We start from the raw sequence: 16,767 nt of genomic DNA, 5'->3' as shown, positions 1-16,767 counted from the left end.
TGGTAGTCTTTGATAATAGAGTGATTGGAGAGCCTCTGCCCCCTCTTGACCCAGACTCAAGCAGTTTTTTGCTTTTCTCTATGCAGGCAGTGAGATGCTCTTTCACACACAGGTCGTACTTTCCCAGCAGAATGATAATCTCTAAAAAGTTGCCATAGTCAATGCTGTTGTCATCTAGCGTATAAGCTGCTTCAGACTGCGTTCCACTGTAGCTCAGACCCCTCTTGCCTATGACTATAATTACATCTATAATGCTCTCTAGCACTTGCCTACTTCTGTTCACTTGCTCTCTATGAGCAGTCTGACTGCTGATGAACAGGCTCTCAATGTTACCTTTGGAGGACCTTAGAAAGTAGGCCTCAGCATGACCTCTATGCATAACACTCTTCTCATGCTCTCCCACTCCCTGATGGATATGCTTCCAGTCTGCCATTCCATTCGTGAAAGGGCTGTTCTCGGTGGGCTTTGCAAATGCCATACAAATGAAGCAGAATAAAGCATGGTTTTCTTCACTGTATGACAGCCACTTCCTGTTGGTCTCATCTTTATAAAAGAAAAACCTTCTGCACCACAGACTTTTCACACTTTTGTTGGAGGTGGAAGCTAAAAAAACATATCTAGGTCCCCTGACTTCGGCCTCTTAAATTAATCACAAATTTGGGTGGCAGTGGAATCCTGGCTTTGGCTCAATCTACATCTGTTCACCGCAGATGCATTATTCTCGACCTGGATGAGTAATTAGTATAAATTAGTATATTAGTATAATATTATAACATAATAGTATAATGTTAGTATAATATTAATATATGAATTATATAATGTTCATATATATTCATATAATTTCATATAATAGTATACTGTATACCACTAGTATAATATTAATATATTAATTATATAATGTTCATATATATTCATATAATTTCATATAATAGTATACTGTATACCACTAGTATAATATTAATATATGAATTATATAATGTTCATATATATTCATATAATTTCATATAATAGTATACTGTATACCACTAGTATAATATTAATATATGAATTATATAATGTTCATATATATTCATATAATTTCATATAATAGTATACTGTATACCACTAGTATAATATTAATATATTAATTATATAATGTTCATATATATTCATATAATTTCATATAATAGTATACTGTATACCACTAGTATAATATTAATATATTAATTATATAATGTTCATATATATTCATATAATTTCATATAATAGTATACTGTATACCACTAGTATAATATTAATATATTAATTATATAATGTTCATATATATTCATATAATTTCATATAATAGTATACTGTATACCACTAGTATAATATTAATATATTAATTATATAATGTTCATATATATTCATATAATTTCATATAATAGTATACTGTATACCACTAGTATAATATTAATATATTAATTATATAATGTTCATATATATTCATATAATTTCATATAATAGTATACTGTATACCACTAGTATAATATTAATATATTAATTATATAATGTTCATATATATTCATATAATTTCATATAATAGTATACTGTATACCACTAGTATAATATTAATATATTAATTATATAATGTTCATATATATTCATATAATTTCATATAATAGTATACTGTATACTACTAGTATAATATTAATTCCAATTGAACAATACAGCAGTTTATGAACTACACATCCAACATTTATAATTTTGTAGGTTTTGTTCCGTCATTAAATCCTTGTGCAAGAAAAATGGTCTACATTGGTGGTTAGTCTCTAATTTGATAATGCCAAGTACTAACTTGTCAATAATCATAACCATTCATGCATAATAATGAGTTCAACATTTCAAAAGTTTCCTGTAGCACGTCAACCTTTTTTTAATGTCCCGCCCCATCCAGGCTGTGATTGGTCGGTTCACGAAAAGTGACATTGACGAGTGCTTGTTTCAACAAAAGGCAACTGATATAGCTAAATAGCCAGCTAGCTAAACCCAAACATTGTTTATCTTATCCCTATTGTCTTACCAGTTCACCTGCAAAACATTGACGAACAGTTGAACTGGTATCGCTGGGCTCAATGGGCTGCTCTCTCTGCTCTCTCTCCCCTCTGCTGCCAGTGCCTTCAGGCCCACGAGGCTGAGATGATTGACTGGTAACGGCGCCAAATGAATAATTTGTTATTTTAAAACATTTGGCTGCATCAGTCTCAAGGGACTTCAACCTCTTCTCTCTCTGCTTTTAAGCACCAGCTTTACGTTTTTCTCTTTTTGGTTGTCCATCTTGCTCCGCTTCACTATTTATCCAAATGTCACCACTTAACAGAGATAGGAAATGGGGTAGGGCTCAGGTAAAGTTAGAATGGACTGGACCAAAAGTAATTGGCTGGGAGAGATGTAATACCCAACAGCAGTGGCAGTGGGCCGGCAGCCCGCTCGCCTAGGCCAGTCAGACACACAGCACTTGGTTATTTTTATTTAAGCGGACTGGGGTTATTTATATTTTGCATTGCAACGACCCCAATTGTCAAGCGGCCCACCGGGAAAATTCCCGGTGCTCCAGACGGGCAGTCTGTCATTGGCTGTAACATCGTACTGTATTACAGCTGTAACATCGTACTGTATTATAGCTGTAACATCGTACTGTATTACAGCTGTAACATCGTACTGTATTACAGCTGTAACATTGTACTGTATTACATCTGTAACATCGTACTGTATTACATCTGTAACATCATACTGTATTACATCTGTAACATCGTACTGTATTACATCTGTAACATCGTACTGTATTACATCTGTAACATCATACTGTATTACAGCTGTTACATCGTACAGTATTACATCTGTAACATCGTACTGTATTACAGCTGTAACATCGTACTGTATTACATCTGTAACATCGTACTGTATTATATCTGTAACATCGTACTGTATTACATCTGTAACATCATACTGTATTACAGCTGTTACATCGTACAGTATTACATCTGTAACATCGTACTGTATTACAGCTGTAACATTGTACTGTATTACATCTGTAACATCGTACAGTATTACAGCTGTAACATCGTACAGTAATACAGCTGTAGCATCGTACAGTATTACAGCTGTAACATCGTACAGTAATACAGCTGTAGCATCGTACAGTAATACAGCTGTAGCATCGTACAGTATTACAGCTGTAACATCGTACAGCCTTGAAGCTGTAGATGTGAACAATTCACAGTGTTAGTATTAGAGCTGTGATGAACTGCCTAGTTGTGTTTGTCCTCAGGGCCACAGCGACTGGTGTGGAGGACTCTCCTTTAGCACCCTCTATGCAGATGAACAGCGATGGCCACAGAATCCCACCCACCTGAACAGTACGAACACACAGTGGAACACGAGTAATTCATTTAAATTCAAATCACTTTTATTTCCTGAGAGGGAACATAATTCATTGTTGCGATATGATGGTCTGTATGAAAGATCTAAACTAAATACCATTTAGAGGCGACACAGCCCACACATCAAATGCTCTCTGTTATTGAAAATATATATATTTTTAATGTTATGAAAGGTCTTCATTCATACATGTCTTATCAGTCATATTCCAATGATGTTATGATGATGACCTTAATAACAGTAATTGTTTGATTGTGTAGTTCAGTCGATGACGTGGTAAACATGGAGCATGTACTGAACTCACTGGAGAGGGTCATTCTCACCATCTTCCTCTCCATCATCATCATCATGACTGTTCTGGGAAACCTGCTGGTGATGGTGGCGCTCTGCAAGGACAGACATCTTCGGTAAGCCCACTTCCTGTTACATGTAGGTCACGTCCTGTCAAATCAAAGGCTTTTTCCAATTTGGGCAAATGTCCATGCTCCACCCTCTTTCCTCTCTCCTCCGTGACCCAGAATCCGATAAGTGGTCGAGTTGCGAACGAAAAAGTATCCTCCCTTCCTCGATAGCCACCTTTCATTGAGGAAAGTCATGTGTCCTTCACGGAAGAGTTTTGAAATCTGCCACACCACCTTTGAATCAGCTTTTGTTTTGTCGAAAGAGAAAACCATGCACACGTTCTAAAACAATGTTCTACTTATTGTTTTATTTATAAAATGTCTTGCACAACTAACTGAATTTGTTTTCATCACTTCACACATTTATTTCGGGATCCATCCCTGTAAACGTAGTTTTCCTGATGATGTGCGAGCGGAGAAGGAGAGTCTCATTTCATACAAGCACTCCTCGCCGCCTCTCCTCGATTCCCTTTGACCCTTTTCAAAAGGAGGTGAGAGTACGGAGGAGAGAGGACTCAGGAGCAAATCCAATTGAGAAATTGCCTAAGTGCTCAAAGGAGGAAATGTGACCCCTTTAAAGCACGACAAAAAATGTGTGCTGTTGGAAGTACTCAAGGGCTGGAGTTGAGAACCACTACTTTAGAGTGTGCTTTTTAGCACAGAGATGGATAGTATAATTGTGTTTACATCCTGTGTCCCAACATCTCTAGAGAACATTATCTTGTTGCTGTGTGTCAACAAGTCTGTATATTTGCTTCTAGGGGATTCTCATATGGGCCTTTTGTTAAGCGCACTGTTTTCTATAAAATTACATATGATGTCATGTACAAAAAAAATATTGGACAGAATTTAATTGAAGTAGGAGATGTGTGATTGACAGACTGATGAATATGCCACGTTCTGGCTATTGGGTGACAACAAAGCAGCTGTTCTCACATTAGACACGGGCATTGTTTCTGTCATGTTCTATGTTTATGCGGTATGGTTTTAAAGAGTTATGAGAAAAAAAAGGTTGTTCTGTCTAGTGCAGATCAGTCGATCATTTTAAAAGCTAGATAAAAAAAATATTATTATCTTTGCATTCAACTCATGCGCCTTTCTGGAAATGAATGAAAATGCTTTTGTTCCCCTTCTGCCTCAAGGAAAAAGAAGACCAACTACTTCATAGTGTCGTTGGCGTTTGCAGACCTCCTGGTTGCTGTGGTTGTCATGCCATTTGCAGCCATTGAGCTGACCACAGGTCAGTGGAGGTATGGGGAGATCTTCTGTCTGGTCAGGACCTCGTTGGATGTGTTTCTGACCACTGCATCTATCCTACACCTGTGCTGCATAGCACTAGACAGGTGAGCAATGAACATAGTGAAAAACATCCCTTCACTTTGGTAATTATTGCAAAACTATTGCAAACTGTTGCCACGCCCCCCCAGCCCAGTCACCTTGATACATCCATTCAGCCTAATAGCCGTACACCTTTGTTAGCACCCAGCTGTGTGTTAGCATTAGCACATGTCTTGGAGGGCCCTTCTCTAGCACCTCTCTGTCCTTCTCTGTCCTTAAGCATATGGCAGCCTGTCATGGCTGATACATGAGCAGATATGTTGTCCTGTCCTGCACCTGCCCCATACAGTCAAAAGTCACTGGAGTAAGTCACCTGCTAGCTCACCCCCTCGCTCCAAACAAATCTAATGTATGCTTCTCTACAGGACCAGGGCCGGATTACCGAACAGGTATGCAGGGCCCCGGGCCCCCGACCTCCAGTGGGCCTTCAACAAATTATTATTATTTTTAATTTGGGGGAGTTTGCGGGCCAGTGTGACAGGGTCTAGGTCTACTGGTGACTGACCAATAAGAACACGATTGGCACACAATAATATGATTATTGTGACTAGTCAGAATAATATAATAGTTTGATTTAAACGTTTACATGTTATGTGGAAGAAGAACCATTTCCTAATAATCTTGTTTACATGACACATCTGAAGTCAGTCTACCTGATGAAATGTTGATAAATGCACAAGATCGACAATCAAAATAAACGTTTTACCTCAGCGACCATGTTATTTTGGGGAAACCTATTTGATTCAGAGTTTGGACATACACTCAGTGTATTAGGTACACCACCCCATTCAAAAAATGCTTTGCTCGTGCAGACAGTAAGTCACGTGGCCATGGCTTGCTATATAAAGCAGGCAGACAGGCATTGAAGCAATCAGTTGCTGTTCAATTGAACGTTAGAATGGGCAAAACGAGTGACCTAGGTGACTTTGAGCGTGGCATGATCGTCGGTGCCAGACGCGCCCGTCTCAGTACCTCAGTATCTAGGAACGCAGAACTCGTCAGTCCTTCTCACGGATGGGCTATTGCAGCAGACAACCACGACCCCAACGGGATCCACGCTTATCAGTTAAAAACAAGAAGAAGCGGCTCCTCCAGCGGGCACGCGGTCACTGAAACTAACACAATTTGTAGAATCCATGCCCCGAAGAATTCAGGCCATAAGACTGCTGAACAAGACTGCTAATTAGCTAGTCAACTGACTACACACAGTCACACAGACACTTTCACACTCCTGTTGTGAAAGTTTTAAAAATCCTGTTGCCGAGTCACTTTACCCCTACTACTGTACATAGTTACCTTAATTATCCCGTACCCCTGCACATCACCTCAGTACTGGTACTCTTGACATATGATGACCCAGTGAGTGGGTTAATTTTCCTGGCAAATCCAGAAGAATAAACGTATCCGGCAAGCTCGTGAATGAGGACTGTTGCAGCTGTAGCAAGTCTACCAGTGCAGCCAGGCACTGAGTGGAATTACTTTTTGACGGACCAATGGGCAAGGCGTTGTGGCTGACTGAAAGCTGTGAGTAAAAAGCTAACGTTACTGATCATCCATTCAGGTTACAGTTTTTCTCGATTGCTAAGACACTTTTAATGAAACTGGAGTCCACTTGATCTCCAAGTCATTTCTTATTGCTTTCGCACACAATGCAAATGCTAAGCACATTATTGAAAAACAGTAAACACAACACTCTACAAAAGGTGCAAGTTGAGTAAATCATGAAAAATGAAAAACAAAATGTAACATTTGGTGACAGCTGATACAAATTATTCCCATGAATGCGAACCTCTTCTAAACGTGTGCAAAACTTATATGCACAATGTTTCAATCAGCAATCAGTCCTTATGTATAAAAGAGGTCAAATCTGAGTTGCTGTTTGCAAGAATGGACCAAGTAAGAGGCCAAGGAAAAGGACAAAGGAGAGGTACTGTAGAGGGACCCATAGAAGAAGATAGTTCAGCTCTCAGTTAAAATGGAAAAGGGTAAATAAAGCCTTTTGTTTCTGGATATTCATGCTCTGAATTACATTTGAGGACAAAATAATACAGTTCATGCTGTGATAATATAATTTACTTGCCTTTTATGGTGCATACTATAATTATAGTATCAACAAATGGCACAGCCAAAGACGGTTAACCAGGTTAGGGTATATTGATAGTTGTAGTTAGTGCAGTGCCTTCAGAAAGTATTCACACCCCTTGGCTTTTCTCACGTTTTGTTGTGTTAAAGCCTGTATTTAAAGTGGATCAATACAAAATTAACTGGCCTACATACAATACCCCATAATGTCAAGGTGGAATTATGTTTCTTTTTAAATGTAAAACAAATTAAAAGCTGAAATGTCCTGAGTCGATAAGTATTCAACCCCTTTGGCAAGCCTAAATAAGTTTAGGAGTATAATAGAGTTTAACATGATTTTTGAATGACTACCTCATCTCTGTACCACACACATACATTTATCTGTAAGGTCCCTCAGTCGAGCAGTGAATTTCAAACACAGATTCAACCACAAAGACCAGGGATGTTTTCCAATGCCTCGCAAAGAAGGGCACCAATTAGTAGATGGGTAAAAATAAAAAAGCACACATTGAATATCCCCTTGAGCATGGTGAAGTTGCATATATTAATTACACTTTGGATGGTGTGTCAATAAAACCCAGTCACTAAAAAGATACAGGCTTCCTTACTAACTCAGGTGCCGGAGAGGAAGGAAACTGAGTTTAAAACAGTTTAATGGCTGTGATAGGAGAACAAAGAGGATGGATCAACAACATTGTAGGTACTCCACAATACTAACCTAATTGACAGAGTGAAAATAAGGAAGCCTGAACACAATACAAATATTCCACAACATGCATCCTGTTTTAAACAAGGCACTAAAGTAATACTACAACAAATATGGCAAAGCAATCCACTTCTTGTCCTGAATACAAAGTGTTATCTTTGGGGCAAATCTAATACAACCATTTCTGAGTACCACTCTCTATATTTTCAACAATAGTAGTGGCTGCATCATTTTATGCTTGTAATCATTAAGGACTGGGGAGTTTTTCAGGAAGAAAAAGAAACAGAATGGAGCTAAGCACAGGCAAATCCTAGAGGAAAACCTAGTTCAGTCTGCTTTCCACCAGACACTGAGAGATAAATTCACCTTTCAGCAGGACAATAACCTAAAATACAAGGATAAATCTACACTGGAGTTTTTTACCAATAAGAAAGTGAATGTTCCTGAGTGGCCTAGTTACCGTTTTCACTTAAAAATGCTTGAAAATCTATGGCAAGACCTGAAAATGGTTGTCTAGCAATGATCAACAACCAATTTGACAGAGCTTGAAGAATTTTGAAAAGAGTAATGGGCAAATGTTGCACAATCCAGGTGTGGAAAGCTCTTAGAGACTTATCCAGAAAGACTCACAGCTGTAATCGCTGCCAACGGTGATTCTAAAGCCCAAATCAAAGGAAAAGCATTTAGTTTGTTTACGGCATGAATGAGCGCGTACATGCTGGAATTAGAATGCACGGTAGTGAATGAGAGAAAACAGACGTGGCGCGAGCTTCAATGCCGTCAACGGTATCAAGCGCTTCAAATTAGAAAACAAGTCAATTTTTCTTACGTGTACGCGAAGCAATGCTGGTAAAATGAATTGTTATGTGATTTTGTGAATTGTTATGTCTGGTCTTTTAAAAAGTGTCTATTTTGTGTTTATACGTTTAGCTGCTAGTGCCAGTAATACATATTTAAAAATAATAATGTTTTGCCTACCTTTGTTGATTTTGAGCACAGGCATATGGCCTATGCAGGCCACGGCTGGGAAACTCGCAGAACTCTGTTTGAGAGAATACTGTTTTGAAGAAAGAATGAGACTAGCTAAATTCTTTATCAACTGCTAGGGTGTATTAGCTACAACTCTCCTCATGTTTGTGAGCCGACGTAACAGGAGGCAGGTACAGGGCTCCCATAGGACATACAGTATAAGATTAGTCAAAAGGAACACACAACAATAATTCACAAAGTGAACATAACATATTACAACAGTTTATTATGGATTCTCATGACCATTAAGTTGGCATACACTAGGCATTGTAATGTGAATTGACTCTCTACTCTCGCACGCAAATTTTGACGCCATTGACGACGTCTGTCTGTGTCGTTTCGGCTTAACATGTTTTCATTCAGGGGGTTGAATTATACTTATATACTCAAGATATATTAGTGTTTTATTTTTCATGAATTTCAAAAAATGTTTTCGAATATTTCTTTCACTTTTACAGAGTATTGTGTGTAGATCGTTGACAAAATGACAATTAAATCCATTTTAATCCCACTTTGTAGCACCACAAAATGTGAAAAAAGTCAAGGGGTGTGAATACCTTCTGAAGGCCCTTTATTTAATGGGCTATTGTGTGACATATTTGTATGTTTTGATAGAAGTAGTTGATTTTGTGTAATGTATTTAATGTTTTGATGGTCTTAATGGAAATCTCCACCCCAAAATGATCTTTTGGTATTTGTTTCATTAGTCGATTGTTGACATAGTCCCAAAATGTTTTGCTTGTCAGCACTCAAGTTTTCAAGATATGTAACTTTCAAAATACAGAAATCATCCCCTGTATAATGCCATTTTGCATCATATGATGCTGCGTTTTGCATCATATGATGCAAGCTATTTTCATGTGCTGTGTGTGAAAGCAGAAATGTAAGGTTTTTGTTGAAGATAGCTATATCAGTGCCTGAATAAAACCTTTCTTCTGTAGGCCTACTGTGTGCAGCATTGTTTCCTCTCAGGTATCTAGCTAATTTATCTTAGCTAGCTATCTATCTAGCCAAACGTTAGATTTTACTTAGCTAGGAGTATTCCCTCTCTCTGAGTTAATGTAGCCCTGTCCTGTAGTCAAATTACCAAATCACCCTCTAGTGGCCTCATGGGTGCAATATTATTAATATTTTTCATAATTTCATAATTAATAAACATAGGGTTTTCTTAACTGCCAAAAATCTGGTGTTTCTATGTCAAATGGTTCTGTTAAATTTCAGTCTTATATGATGTAGATCAAGTATAGTATTGGGATGCAAACTTAAAATTAAATACATTTCAATTCTATATCTGACATGTTGCAGGTCTCTTCTTTTTGAAGCCCATACCCATGTGTGTAAGGTGTATGCTTTTGTTCAAAGTAGATTTGTACCAAGAAACATTCTGTGTGTGCCCATTGCAGTAAAATTAACATGATTGGTAGCTACAGTAGTTGTCAAGCTTATAATTCATGCTTTTATGGTGGTTCAGTTACTGTATGGTTTTTAACCTAATTATTTCCATGAGTTAGCTAGCTAGCTAGCTAGTCTCAGTCTGGATGCAGGCACAGTTACTTTAACGATAGGTGGATATAGCTAGCTAGCTACATATTGAAATGAAAGGAGTGTCTCAATTGTTCAGCCAAGTTTAAACTATCCAATTAGACTCTCCACTTAAATGTTGTCATGTCTTTGTCCCCCAGATACTAAAGGCGGCATGGCCCTGAGAGTACTTATCCCACCACCAGTGTACAGAGTGCAGGCAGCTACATATGGAAATTAAAGTAGCATCTCAAATGTTTATCCACGTTTGTCCATTTTGACTGCCCCCTAAAATCTTGTTACGTCTGTATTCCCCAGATACAGATACTAAAGACGTGTGTGACAAGTTGGAAAGAAGACTGCCTGCCCAAGCATTGATGATTCCCGAAAGTCATACTGTAAGTATACAGTGGGGCAAAAAAGTATTTAGTCAGCCACCAATTGTGCAAGTTCTCCCACTTAAAAAGATGAGAGAGGCCTGTAATTTTCATCATAGGTATACTTCAACTATGACAGACAAAATGAGAGAAAAATAATCCAGAAAATCACATTGTATTTGGTCACCTACAAACAAGAAAGATTTCTGGCTCTCACATACCTGTAACTTCTTCTTTAAGAAGCTCCTCTGTCCTCCACTCGTTACCTGTATTAATGGCACCTGTTTGAACTTGTTATCAGTATAAAAGACACCTGTCCACAACATCAAACAGTCACACTCCAAACTCCACTATGGCCAAGACCAAAGAGCTGTCAAAGGACACCAGAAACAAAATTGTAGACCTGCAAAATCAACTGCGGGAGCAATTATTAGGAAATGGAAGACATACAAGACCACTGATAATCTCCCTCGATCTGGGGCTCCACGCAAGATCTCACCCCATGGGGTCAAAATGATCACAAGAACGGTGAGCAAAAATCCCAGAACCACACGGCGGGACCTAGTGAATGACCTGCAGAGAGCTGGGACCAAAGTAACAAAGCCTACCATCAGCAAGGGCATTGAAGATGAAATGTGGCTGGGTCTTTCAGCATGACAATGATCCCAAACACACCGCCCGGGCAACGAAGGAGTGGCTTCGTAAGAAGCATTTCAAGGTCCTGGAGTGGCCTAGCCAGTCTCCAAATCTCAACCCCATAGAAAATCTTTGGAGGGAGCTGAAAGTCCGTGTTGCCCAGCAACAGCCCCAAAACATCACTGCTCTAGAGGAGATCTGCATGGAGGAATGGGCCAAAATACCATCAAGTGTGTGTTTACCTTGTGAAGACTTACAGAAAACGTTTGACCTCTGTCATTGCCAACAAAGGGTATATAACAAAGTATTGAGATAAACATTTGTTATTGACCAAATACTTATTTTCCACCATAATTTGCAAATAAATTCATAAAAAATCCTACAATGTGATTTTCTGGATTTTTTTTCTCATTTTGTTTGTCACAGTTGAAGTGTACCTATGATAAAAATTACAAGCCTCTCTCATCTTTTTAAGTGGGAGAACTTGCACAATTGGTGGCTGGCTAAATACTTTGTTGACCCACTGTACATGTGGAATATTGAATTATATTTAATATGTGACACTGTAAACCATGCACAAAGGAGCTGGACTCAACTCAATGCAGATTAACGTCCTGCACACAGCAATTGTTTTGCACCCCAGTATCTCTACCTGCACATTCATCTTCTGCCGATCTACCATTCCAGTGTTTATTTGCTATTTTATAATTGCTTCGCCACCATGGCCTATTTATTTCCTTAACTTACCTCATTTGCACTCACTGTATATAGACTTTTTGTTTTATTTTGTTCTACTGTATTATTGACTGTATGTTTTGTTTATTCCATGTGTAACTCTGTGTTGTTGTATGTGTCGAATTTGCTACGCTTTATCTTGGCCAGGTCGCAGTTGCAAATGAGAACTTGTTCTCAACTAGCCTACCTGGTTAAATAAAGGTGAAATAAAAACATAAAAAATAATCATAGACTGTATAGGAGTAGAGCATATTCTGAGAAATAGGAAAGGCCACAATTTGTGTGTGTGCGTGTGTGTGTGTGTGTGTGTGTGTGTGCATGCGTGCACGGGCTTGTGCAAAAGTGTCATGATCATTTTTCAACATTTATAATATTCTCTAATCCCCAGGTTGTTACAAAGATGGCTGAATAACTCTGCCAGGCGACCAAAAGAACAAGAGACCCGAACCCTTCATTGTGACTCTCGGGGACAAATCACCTCTACTCCCTGGCATTCACCATCATGAATGGGCAGGCTCTGGAGCAGAAGACATTATGTTTCCTTGTTGTTGTTGTTTGACATAAAATCATGTTGAAAATGTATACCTGGTAGGAGTTGTGGGGTGGTGACTTTTCTTCAGCCCCATTCCTCAGCTTTAATTGGTAGGGCTGCTGAGATATTCAAATGATGGATTGTGCTTTAAAAAATTGGTTGATTTGTGTGTTCCTTATTTGTTTTTTTTATCTTTTGCATGACTTCATTTTGTAGTTGAAATTAAGAGCTGAAAAATAAACATTTGTGTAGTAACGTTGTAACTTTGATTGTTAACAGTATTTGTACTTTAAGAAAATTAGCAGATTCTGTAATAGAGAGAAGGTAGAAAAAGAGAACCCAGCAAGAAACTAAGAAATGAACACTGCTGGGTAAATAAACATACAAATAATGATAACCCAGCCATAAAGTAATAAATAATCCTCGGCTGTGTTAAAGATACATGAATAACAATAACCCAGCAAGAGTAAAAACCAACCCACTGCTGGGTCAAAATAACCTAGTGCCAGGTATCCATCAATCAAATGTATTTATAAAGCCCTTTTTACATCAGCAGATGTCACACAGTGCTGTACAGAAACCCAGCCTAAAACCCCAAACAGCAAGCAATGTAGATGTAGGAGCACGGTAGGTACTATATTGACCCAGTGCAGGATTACAGAAATGACCCACATTTTTTTGTGTAACATTTATCAAACTGCAATCGATCATTAGAAGGATATTTATTTTTTAAAAGTAGTCTTTGAAGTGATGAGTCACTGCTTGTCTTTCTTATCCACCTATATAGGACTAAAGCATTTAATAGAGGGTGTCCGTTTAGTTTATTATTTGGTATTACAAGTAATGAGATTATCTTAATAAGGAATGAGTCATCATTGGCAATATTTTGGTGTGTAAATAGCAGGTAGATATTTGTGGCCTGTAGATATAAATGTTATTCAGAAAACCACTATCAATAAATTACAGGTTTTGTCCTCTGTTGAATCTATGATGTTGATGTTATAATGTTGTTATATTATTTTGATACTGTAGGTACTATGCGATCTGCTGCCAGCCGCTGGTGTACAGGACTAAGATGACTCCTGTCAGAGTGGCCCTAATGCTGGGGGGATGCTGGGTCATCGCCTCCTTCATCTCCTTCCTTCCCATCATGCAAAGCTGGCATGCCATCGGCATAGAGGACATTGTAAGTCTGTAAGCAGCTTGTGGCCTGCCTGTCTATCCGATGGTTCTACTACAGACAGAGTCTTGCTCTGTCGTCTAAATCGTTTGATCCAAATCAATTTACATGCTAGATGTTTTGAGCTACCATGAATTGCTTTGTTGATCCTTGAAAATGTGGACAGATATTGTTAAGTGAAGGACACATGGTTAACATCAAGAATTACATTTTTTTATTTGAATAACATTTCAATCTCGTAGAATGGTGTTGTAGTAGTCATAAAACAATTGCACTATTCACAGCCCTTTTCAGCAACAAGCACAACAGATCAAACTGGAGACCTACAGTATGTTTGAATAGTTAAAACGTTTTTTTGACATAGTGCCGATTTTGAGCTGCTGAGATCATGAACTGTTCATGCATCAAGCTCTTTGGGGAGAGCAAACACACAAGCCCTCTTTTAGTTCTAAAAATAGTACAATGACTCATTGTTTCACCTTTGACATCTGAAAAAACGTATCTTTGTCAAATGATGACATTGATTATTGTTTACAAAATTCAAATTATCCATATACACTGACTGTACAAAACATTACTTCCTAATATTGAGTTGCACACCATTGTCCCCTCAAAACAGCCTCAATTTGTTGGGGCATGGACTATAAGGTGTCAAAAGCGTCCCACAGTGAAGCTGGCCCATGTTGACGCCAATGCTTCACACAGTTATGTCAAGTTGTCTGGATGTCCTTTGGGTTGTGGACCATTCTTGATACACACGGAAACTGTTGAGTGTGAAAATACCCAGCATTGTTGCAGTTCTTGTCACTCAAACCGGTGTGCCTGGCACCTACTACCATACCCTGTTCAAAGGCACTTAAATATTTTGTCTTGCCCATTCACCCTCTGAATGGCACTCATAAACAATCCATGTCTCAGTTGTCGCAAGGTTTAAACACCCTTCTTCAACCCGTCTCCTCCCCTTCATCTACACTGATTGAAGTGGATTTAACAGGTGACATCAATAAGGGATCATAGCTTTCACTTGGATTCACCTGGTCAGTCTATGTCATGGAAAGAGCAGGTATTCCTAATGTTTTGTTCTCTCAGTGTAAGTGCCGTCCAAGTGCACTGAACCATCCTAGGCTAAAGCTACCACTACCATTTACATAGACATAAACACCCAAGAAAATTCCAAGCGCACTGAGATCTAAACACTGGAGTCAGTGCTGAGCACAATTCACAGCTACCAGTTTATGAACACAAATAATACTATATGTCAACGTCTACCCGTTCATAGTTTGTTTTAAGAGAGTCAGTAAATGGACATTAGGCAATCGTTACACTCTCGGGTTGAAGGGGATACAAGCGTGTCACTATTCCATATGTGGATACAACAGAACGCACATGCCTCTTCCTGTATGTGGATCTGCTCGTTCATTGCTTGTTCTCTCTCTGCATGCTGTCTGTCTCCAGATTGAGGAGAGGAAGTTCAGCAGCAGCAGCAGCAACAACAAGACCAACTGTGTATTTGTGGTGAACCGTCCGCATGCTCTCATCTGCTCCGCTGTGGCCTTCTACGTTCCCCTGGGCCTCATGGTGCTGGCCTACCAGCGCATCTACATCACCGCCATGGGCCACGCGCGGCAGATCGGCACGCTGCAGCGGGCAGGCTCCGCCCACTACTCGGCGCCCCCCCATCACTACCTCAGCTCCGAGCAGCAGGGCTCCAGTCGCATGCGCATAGAGACCAAAGCTGCCAAGACCCTGGCTGTCATCATGGGCTGCTTCTGTCTCTGCTGGGCCCCATTCTTCATTACCAACGTGGTGGACCCCTTCATCCACTACAGTGTGCCCTGGCAGATGTGGACCGCCTGGCTGTGGCTTGGCTATATTAACTCTGGCCTTAACCCCTTTCTCTACGCCTTCCTGAACAGGGCCTTCAGACGGGCCTTCCTCATGGTACTGTGTTGTGGTGGTGAGAGATACGTACGCCAGGGGAGCTACGGCCCCACCAGACGCTACTCTGGATCTGTCAATGGGACCTCCGTCGCACTCAGGTAAGGAACTGATACTGGACCACCCACACGTGTCCTACCTTTTATCATTTAGCCTTGAATTAAGATCATTCTCTCTCAGGTACAGACACATAATGTTCTCTCAGATAGGTGGGTTAAGCTGAGTCTCTGTTGCCCCATCTTACTTCTAATACTTTTTGATTCATCTGAGATGAGATATTGCCCAAGACGTTTGTGTCACATCCTGATCTGTTTCACCTGTCTTTGTGCTTGTCCCGTCGAGTCCTACCAGCGTTTTCCTGTGTTTCCTGTGCTCTCGTTTTTGTTACTGCAATGCCTTATGAAGGCAGGCAAAAGAAGTCAAGGCAGGCAAAGGGTCGTAATCCAAATCAGAGTCATGCAGGTACAGCACGACGTGCAGGATAAGGGTCAGGACAGGCAGAGGTCAGACCTGGGAAGACTAAGAAAAACAAAAACTATAGCACAGGAAACACGGAAAACAGGTAGGATTTGACATCTAAGGCACTGCATCTTAGTGCTAGAGGCGTCACTTCAGACCCTGGTTCGATTCCAGGCTGTATCACAATCGGCCGTGATTGGGATTCCCATAGGGCGGCGCACAATTGGCCCAGCGTCTTCCGGTTAGGGTTTGGCCGGGGTAGGCCGTAAATAAGGATGTGTTCTTAACTGACTTGCCTAATTAAATAAATGTTAAATAAAAACATTTAAAAAATTATGGGACAAACACAAAGACAGGTGAAACAGATCAGGGTGTGACAGTTTGAGGTCTGAAGAGAAAACCTGGTTATTCTCCAATCAGGGTCATCAAAGAAT

General features: G+C 39.5%; 1 protein-coding gene across 1 annotated transcript; it reads left to right on the top strand.

The window, feature by feature from the left end:
* Positions 1-3,348: 3,348 nt before the first annotated feature.
* On the top strand, positions 3,349-16,092 carry LOC118964588 (5-hydroxytryptamine receptor 4-like). Its single transcript, XM_090236676.1, has 5 exons — positions 3,349-3,401; positions 3,660-3,806; positions 4,943-5,143; positions 13,789-13,942; positions 15,392-16,092. The coding sequence occupies exons 1-5, from the start codon at positions 3,349-3,351 to the stop codon at positions 15,977-15,979; spliced, it is 1,143 nt and encodes a 380-aa protein (XP_090092802.1). The 3' UTR covers positions 15,980-16,092.
* Positions 16,093-16,767: the final 675 nt, after the last annotated feature.

The sequence above is a fragment of the Oncorhynchus mykiss genome, chromosome 5 (genome assembly GCF_057628025.1).
Source record: "Oncorhynchus mykiss isolate SJ-2025 chromosome 5, ASM5762802v1, whole genome shotgun sequence".
NCBI classification, from domain to species: domain Eukaryota; kingdom Metazoa; phylum Chordata; class Actinopteri; order Salmoniformes; family Salmonidae; genus Oncorhynchus; species Oncorhynchus mykiss.
This window is presented reverse-complemented; position numbering and strand designations above follow the sequence as displayed.